The sequence below is a fragment of the Morone saxatilis genome, unplaced genomic scaffold (genome assembly GCF_004916995.1).
Source record: "Morone saxatilis isolate NCDOM2014 unplaced genomic scaffold, NCSU_SB_2.0 Contig9, whole genome shotgun sequence".
Taxonomy (NCBI): Eukaryota; Metazoa; Chordata; class Actinopteri; family Moronidae; genus Morone; species Morone saxatilis.
Genome location: NW_023340268.1, coordinates 7,178,068 through 7,186,855, shown reverse-complemented (window position 1 = coordinate 7,186,855; position 8,788 = coordinate 7,178,068). Strand labels below are relative to the sequence as shown.

At 41.0% G+C, this 8,788-nt stretch overlaps 2 protein-coding genes across 2 annotated transcripts in view; one reads left to right on the top strand and one right to left on the bottom strand.

The window, feature by feature from the left end:
* Window positions 1-505: 505 nt before the first annotated feature.
* On the top strand, window positions 506-7,342 carry LOC118342453 (transmembrane protein 42). Its single transcript, XM_035681008.1, has 3 exons — window positions 506-834; window positions 2,203-2,349; window positions 2,693-7,342. Exons 1-3 carry the CDS (start codon window positions 640-642, stop codon window positions 2,834-2,836), a joined length of 486 nt encoding a protein of 161 aa, XP_035536901.1. The 5' UTR covers window positions 506-639; the 3' UTR covers window positions 2,837-7,342.
* A 1,223-nt stretch (window positions 7,343-8,565) lies between these two features.
* Window positions 8,566-8,788, bottom strand: part of zdhhc3b (zinc finger DHHC-type palmitoyltransferase 3b) — a gene marked incomplete in the record, with an annotated part of 13,278 nt that continues 13,055 nt past the window's right edge. The window contains 1 exon segment of the mRNA XM_035681007.1: window positions 8,566-8,788.

Below are 8,788 nucleotides of genomic sequence, written 5' to 3'. Positions count from 1 at the left end.
ATATGTTTGACCACCTACACACACACACCCTCCTCCCATCCCAGCACCTATACCCAGTGTGTTTTAACGTAATGAGCCTTTATAATGCAGCTCATCAGTATGCTGGAAGGGAGCTGGGGTCCCTCCAAAGCAGTCTGGATCAACTGGAGTCATACTTTGCTGTCCGCCCACACTCAAGGACATTACATTAGCATTGATTGTCCTCTATACTTCTCCTAATATTAAAAGCACTGAGGAATAGCAGGAGACTTCAGCTCACTATTAATAATGAGACTCCTGCTTAATCACTCTAATCAAAATATCGGATTAGAACTCTATAATGTCTTTTAAAAGGATCCCAGCATGTTTTTGGAGACACCTCACTGCTGCGCCAAAGTCATCATTCATTCAGTTAAGGTTATGGAATTGTGGAACTACATTTCCCAGAATGCCACATAGGGCTTTTTTTTTTTTTTTTTAGTCCAACCACAGCTCTGCTCCGGGTTGACCATGTGCTGTATGACTGCCACCGGACGGCTGTCTGTAGAAAGTGCAGGAAAACGTGCCACACAGTGACACACACAGCACCACCATGCAGGCGGCTCGACCCGGACCAGCGGCGGCGGCAGCGGCGGAGATGTAGAGATGGATTAGAAAATTATGTGCCTCTTCATCAACATGTTTCCGGGAGTTTTCTATGCACTGCTGGCGGGTTTCCTCGGGGCCGTGGCGTCGTCTTCGGCCAAACTGTCCCTCGGAGCCGACTACCTGAAGGGAGTCTGTGAAACCGGACTCCGGACGTGGGGAGAGCAGCGGAAATTTAGACAGGCGGACGAAACTACCGCCTGTGACCGGGTGAGGCATCGCCGCAGTTGAAGTTGCGTTAATTATTAAAACAGCGCGGACGGCCGTGAATAATGCAGACGTGCATGCCTGCAAGCGGGGTGATTTCTCACAGAGGAAGTTGGGGGGTTATCCCCGCCTCCCCTCCCCTCCCTGACTCCCTCAGCATCAGCACCATCAGCAGCATCAGCAGCATCGCACGGGGGCAGCCCATGCAGCAGCTGCGCTCTCGTGCCGTGTCCGCGTGCTTAATGACATTGCAGCTCGTAGTGCGCGAGTGTGTGAATGTGTGTTATCGCGTTATTTTGTGTCTCAGCGTGGTGGTGGTTGATGGCGCGGAGGAAGGCTGGGTTTTTCTGAACAAATAGGTTTCTTGTGTGACCTTCACGCTCTCCTGCACGCGTCACACGGTGATGTCAGAAACATCTGCAGGCAGCTGTTTGTAGCCTTGAACCAGTGGAGACGTCAAATAGTGACTTTTTCAACGTGAGGGGTGTTTACAAATAGCAAATAAGGTGTGCAGGTGGATGCAGACAAATGCTGTTAATATTCACCATGAGGACTGAATGCGTCTTCACACATACAGCAGATGTGGTTCAGGAGGTTGGTGGTTTGATCCCTGGCTCCTCCCACTGCTTGTCGAAGTGTCCTTGAGCAAGATACTGAACCCCCAAAATGCTATGAATGTGAGTGACTGAGTTAGTTTGTGTTTGCCATCAGAGTGTGTTAATGGGTGAATGTGGTAGCCTATGTAGTGTTAAAGCGCTTTGAGTGGTCGGAAGGGTAGAAAGGCTTTATACAAGTACAGTCCAATTACCAAATAACAGGAATCCTCCACCATATAACGCACTGGTTAATTATTAACACTGATAAATGTGATATTTGCTGTGGTTGATTGTAACTGAGTAAATGTACTCACTGCATTTAAGTCAGATTTTGAAGTAGGCCTATTTGTACTTTATACTTCTACTCCGGGAGGGGGGGTTGGCTTTTGTGGCTCCAGCCCTGAATGAAGGCCCAGAGTCTTTTAGGGGTGAGGAAGAGAGAAGAAAGGGAGGAGTGAAAGAGAAAATTGGCGGTGGGGGGGATGAAGGAAAGCTTGTGGGAAAAAAAGAGAGAGAGGGACAAGAAAGAACGTGAGTAAAGGAGAGCAGAGGTGCCAGCAGTAGATGTGAGATGCGTTTAATCTGTTATGCATCTTAATTTTATGATCAGAAATCAGTTTGTTTTATATTTCCTTCATTCAGTGGAGGAAATTAACATGGATAAATGAGTGGAGCTGGGAGTGTCCAGGGATGGATCAAATAAAGTACTGTATATGCTTATCCTACTATTCTATTCACTAAGGAAATATAATACCTTTCTGTTTTTGTTTTTCAGCTCCATATCCCTCTGAGGCTGCTGTGTGGCGGGCTGCTTTTCACCTGCAATGCTGTGATGTGGACCTTCCTTGCCAAAGCACTCAGGTACTCCTCTTCCTCCACCCGAACCACTGTGACCACCACCGCCTCCAACTTCATATCTTCCGTAAGTATCAGCCTTTCTTCTTACAGAACCTCCTTCGCTCTGTTCTTTGTAGTCTCTCTACTAAATACTTCACATGAGACTGTGGTGTGGAGTGTAAGTTAATTTCAGAGTGACCTTACATCCTTTCTTCCTGATATATGCTGGGTTTATTTTAGAAAATAGGCTGGACTATATTCAGAAATAACTTGTCGCAGGGGTTTAGGCTTCTTTCTTGTCAAAGTTCAACTCCTTGTTCGACATGTCCCACCGAGGCTTTCTTATTGGCTGTTATTTAAATTGAATTAAAGAGCCTGATTTACTTTGACTAAGAAGAAACCCTGATTATCCCCCCCTCCGCCCGCAGGCTTTCCTGGGGCAGCTGATCTTTGGTGAAGCCCAGATAACGTTGTGGTGGGTTGGGATCTCCCTGACCTTCTCTGGGCTGTTGGTACTGCAGAGGGTTTCACCGCAGGATGGACATCATAACACGGTCGCCAAGGATGAATAATATGCGTCGTCTCCACTAGCTCAGTGCAGCCTGGCTCCAGCTGGCTGTGGTATGTGGTGCGGTTTTGGTCGGCATCTCTTCTGATTTTAACATCTAGTCAAAGAATAGCAAAATCTTAAGTGTATTTGGTCGATTTTGTTCTTTTATAAAAGTACATTTATTGAATAAAGACTCTCTTTCTGCACTACAGTGAAATAACAAGAATAATTTCCCGTAACTTTGTGGTCATGTAGGCTGAGAAACACTGCTGGCTCAGCTGTGGTGCGGCCTTATTTAGGCCTTTTTGTAAAATCAGAGGACATGTTGGCTTTCAGCCAGTCTGAGCGTGGCGCAGCTACAGTCTGGCTAGTGGAGACAAACTAATGGATGCCGGCGCCCAGCTTCCCAGAAGCACTAAAATCATCTTTATCCACAGGCTTACAATGAAGCAAAACTGATACTAGCTTTAGTCAACAACAGCACAACAAGTCATGAGCTAAAAGAACAGATGTGAAAGAAGGGAGGAGAAGAATTGGGAAATACAATAATTTGCACTCTCATGGCTGTAAGGTAGATGCTGATGCCATTGGCTGGTTAGCTTAGTTTAGCATAACGAGTCAAAACTAGTTTGGTTCTGTCTGAAGGTAACAAAATCTGCCTACAAGCACCTCTAATTAACTCGTTATACCTCGTTTGTTTATGTCTAACCACAAATAGGGTTTTTTGTACGGATTAAACTAACAAGAGGCAGATTTTATTACCTTTGGACGAAGCCCGGCTAGTTGTTTTCCCCCGTTTCCAGTCTTTATGCTAAGCTAAGCTAACCGTCTCTTGGTTATAGGTTCATACTTAACAGACAGACATGAGAGTGGTATTGATCTTCTCATCTAACTCTCAACAACAAAGGAAATAACGTTAACGAAAGAGACATTTGATACATATATAGAACCTGTGTGCATATTTACTGAGTGATTTGAAGTCATTTTTTAAGGGTTTTGTTCAATGGACAAATAGCATCATTGGCTATGCGCATGATGTCACCATTTATCCGCCTGTGCATTATACATCACAGCCGTCAGATCACCAAAGCTTTCTTAATTCTCACATACCTCCATTTCCACCAGTGCAAACCTACGGCTAGTTCTGGGCTGGTGCTAGTCTCGGTTCAGACTTGGTTTAACTTAAAAACCTTTTAAGACCTGGTTTGCTTTTCCATGGCCACCATAGAGCCACGTCATTACATCACTGTATACGTCTCCAACGTTAGCTGTTGGTCAGCTAACATTACTGAAGCAATGTTACTAACCTTGAATGTAACATTAAAGTTACAAACAATGTTACGAATGAAACATTGATGTTACGAATGAAAGAAATTAGTGCTTGCTTGGGTAATGTTAGCTAACATATTATGCTCGTAACATCTATGTTATGTTTGTACCAATGATGTGAGACATTAGTAGCTGACCAACGGCCATCAAGCTAAATATTATATATATTCGTAACATTAATGTGAGAAATTACTAGCTAGCTAGAGCTAATAAATACATAGCTGACTGCCCCCCAACCCCTGGTGTAAGCAGTTCTTGGTGTTGGTGCCCCACTGGAACCACTCCTGGGCCCGTTTTTTGGGTGTCGAAATGCAAAGAACTGGTTCAAGATTAGGCGCCGGCTCCGAACCACCGCTCAAACTGCCTTGGTGGAAAAGAGGTAACATGTCCTTAAGTTACTACGACACTTACTGTAAACATCCTACACCGACATTTTTTTGCATGCTCGAGGCGATGTTATAAATGAAGCACTTAGCGAACGAGGTGTATTTTCACAAGTAATAACACTAATGTAGCACTGAAAGGCTCATCCCTGGTAAGAATTTGTTCTCTTCCTGGGTGTTTCTTTTACCTTTTTATTTGCCTTTCTTGACAGCTTGAACCTTAACCTCAAGATATGAGCATGACACACGTTTTCAGAGGCAGCTGGTCTTTCATCATAATGATAGATGTGTGCATGTTCCTACCAAGGCCTGAGCTCAAATATCTCACAACAGTTAATCCTGGAGCGTCAGTCCACATCAGAGCGACGTCCCTGTGAGCTGCTTCATTCCATTAAACTCAGAATCTTGTGACTTACTTAAGTTGCCGAACTGTCTCTGCAGCAAAAGGCATCACGTGGCCTCTTGATTGCCTGTTGTTGAGCTTTATGCGCCCTCCATTTGCAATCACATATTATTCTGTTACACGCTATGATTATCAGTCCATTACTCATAATCTCTCGGGGGTTTCATGCACACCTGGCGTAATTTAAAGCTTCCCGTCTACATCCCTGGAGTTGTCAGTGAGAGTGCAATAACATTATACTTCCTTTAAACCTCATAACACTGTGATGTGTGTAACCGTGAGGGAGCTTTGAGCATTAATAACTGAGCATAGGCAATGGTAATATGCTACCAGAGGGATGTTTCATAAATCAGCTAAGTAGTATACAGGGATTTGCCTGAACATGACATCAAAGGTTGCTTTATTGAACAGTATATAAAGATCACACTTTGCTGTTGTTTGGATACATATCATAATATAAATGCATAATGGTAGCTATAATACCTGTCTGTAATATCCCACAGCAGCAATGCACAAATATATCCGATGTCCTTCCAGCTGCTGCTGTGCAGGTTTTGTATCATGCGATTTACATGCATCCCTATTAATGTGACTGCAGTGACAATGTGATTATACAGCTCTCATATTAAAGGCCGGCTGAGTGATGTTTCATAGCAGGGCTGTACTCCCCACGCAGGATTTCTTTTTTATTATCAGTGGAAATCACTCACAGCCACCGAGCACAGGCAGCGACTTCAGAAGTGAATTTAGTTGTTTGTGCCTCCGTGTTTTGGTACCCTGGCTGTGTTTGCAGTAGTATAAAAAAAATATATAGTTTTTTTGGGGGGAAGATTATGAGCATTCTTGCCAAGAGTAAGCTGAGAAGATTGATACCGCTCTCATGTCTGTACGGTAAATATTAACATGGAGCTAGCAGCCAGTTAGCTTAGCTTAGGAATGGAAACAAACAAAACAGTAAAGATAACACGATTAGCCTACCAGCCCCTTTAAAGCTCACTAATTATCCTGTTTTAAGTGTTTAATCCATAAGTATAAAAACAGCTCTAGCTTTACGTTACTTTTGGGAAACCTTTTGGTCAACAACATGAGTTGTCTGTACAAAAACTGTAAAAAGAAGAATTTGGAATTTTACTTAAGGCGATGTGAGTATATCTTGGCCAGTAGCAGTGACTTCCTGGAGTCGTCACTGTGATATTGCTAACCAGCTAATCAACAAGCATGTTAATTAGTGAGCCTTAGAGGAGCTGCTAGGTGAAATGGACAGAGGCGGGCTAGCTGTTTCCCCTTTTCCAGGCTTTATGCTAAGCTAAGCTAACTGGCTTCAAGCTTCATATTTACCGGACAGATATGAAAGAAACGGTTTTACTGGGGTGTTATGAGCCAGACTATTTCTTGGAGCGACCTGGCCAAGAAATAGTCCGGCACATTATAATTAGTGAGCTTCATAGGAGCCTCAGGACAGAATCAGACTAGCTGTTTCCCCTGTTTACAGTCTTTATGCAACTAGCTGCTGGCTGTAGCTTCATATTTTACGTACAGACAGAGTGGTATCAATCTTATTCCTATTCTCAGCAAGAAACTGAATAATCATATATCCAAAAATGTTGTCCTTAACCTACCTTTAATATCGGTAATCCTTGCTTATGATTCTTAAGATTTTTTGGTGCCTGGCTTTTCTCCAGTTAACGGCATGATATGAGGGTAAACCATCTACCTGTGAACCCACTCTCACTGTAATATAGTCAGAGCTTTGCAGTAGCCACGTTTATAGCTCTGTGACAGCGGCATGGCCCTGAGTGTGATGTATTTATATCCGTGTGCACATAAACTGTAGATGTGGTTGTACAGAGAGATTAGAAAACCGGTGAAATACGATCTTGACCTAAAAAGATGTGTGTGTCACATTAATGAGTTAATGTGCTGCAGTGCAAAAAACACCAACAGTAAATTTATCAGGACTTCTTGTGAATCAGTAACATTTTGACCTATCTCTTGGTGTACTGTTGACACCGGAGCTTCTTAGAGGAGAACAATCTTTCTTTGCTCAGTCTGAATATTTAATGAGCAGAATGATGGAAAACAGACTGATTTTGCATTCGTTTGTTGGGAGTCTTTAACCTGAAATAGGTGCAATCATGGCTTTAATCTGAAGGCTGCTGCACTGACAAATTGAACATTATGTTCAACTTTTTAACACAAATTAAAACAGTGTGTTTAAATGGAGTGACCCTGTTTGCTATGATATAATCCGTTCATGATGTGTTTTACAGATTATGTGAAAAAAACATTTGTAAAAGTGTAAATATATTCTGTTAATAGGAAACACTTTAAAGGATGTGTAAATTGTTATCTCCACTGGGAGAAAAAACACACACTGTTGAATTATTAAATAAACATCTCATCTGACAAACAAGATCCCCGTCTCCATCAGATGTTGTTGGTTGTGGGAAGATGTTAAGTACGTTGTCGGTTGTTCAAATACAAAAAGCTTATATTCTACATCCAGATGAACTAAATTAGACGTAACAATCACAATTACAATGTGCCTGTATTCAACTAGGTAAAGATGTGATGGTCTGTCTTCCTGCAGCAAACAAGGACTTTGTACTCATTTAGCTTCAGTGCTCTCGCTTTGCATTCAAACACAGATTTCTAATGAAGATCACTTACAGCTTCATGTTCCATTAGATCAGCTCTCTTCCTTTAAATACCTCTTGTGTAAATGGAAGTAAAAACATAAATCAGTTTGAAGCGTGTTCAGATGCATTGCTCTCCAGTTATATTGCAAATAACAGCTTGCTTCTGCAATGAGGACAGAACATGTTTATTTATAGTTTTTATTATTTGACACCATATCAAAAAGATTTTTCTTTCCATTCCTGAATTTAAAATTAGGTGTCCAAATTTCTCAGTTTTTTTTTTTTTTCAAAATACACAAATAAACTGAGTCAAAAAACTTCATCAGTTTTACCTTAAAAAAACATTTTAAATTACAACATACTTGCAACTCATACACTATTGAATTGGATTGTCCAATCCATCTGCAGCTACCATCAAATAGTGAAGTGCAAAGGTATTTATATGATAATTTCTCACTAAAGCTTGGAGGTTTTACAGTTTAATTTATTGTAGAATAATGTACTGCACTTTACTGTGTATGGTATCTGTTTTTAAATGATTTTTACAGTGAATAAGACCTTGCTTTTTTATTTGACATTAGTATTGAATATGTAATTTTTTGGGCATTTCATCCCTGTGTCTAAATTTCTCACAAAGGACATTAAAATGATTTTCTGAATTTCTCACATAAGACCATATCTGCCTAAATGAAAATAAAACTAAGTCAATCAAATATTTATACGATTAATTAAATTAAAATAAATGTTCTGTGTTACCTAGAGAAATCTGCTCTTGTTATTCAAATGAAATTAAGAGATTTCTAATGATGGGCTTTACTGTGGAATAGTTTATTATATACTTCTGTAATTTCATTTATTGGTAACTAACGGAAAGTAACTGAAACTTTTGCTGTCTTCAGTATGTTCAATATAGTTTTTTTTTTGGAAATTTCTCACAAAGTAAGACCTTCTCTGCCAAAATATGAAGCAACTTGATAAAACGTAACTTCACTGAAAGTTGTGTCACATACATACAGCTTTATTTCACCCCCCTTTTAACAAATACCACATTAAAAAAGAAAAAAAAAAAACATCCTGTGGTCCACAGTAAATTCTACAAATAGTATTCATACCAGACCACAAGAACATACTGAACAATTCAAGAAAAAAGAAGAAAGCTGGTGTACTGTATGTGTAAACTGGATTGCAATTGTTGGATCTCCACATGATGGGAACATTTT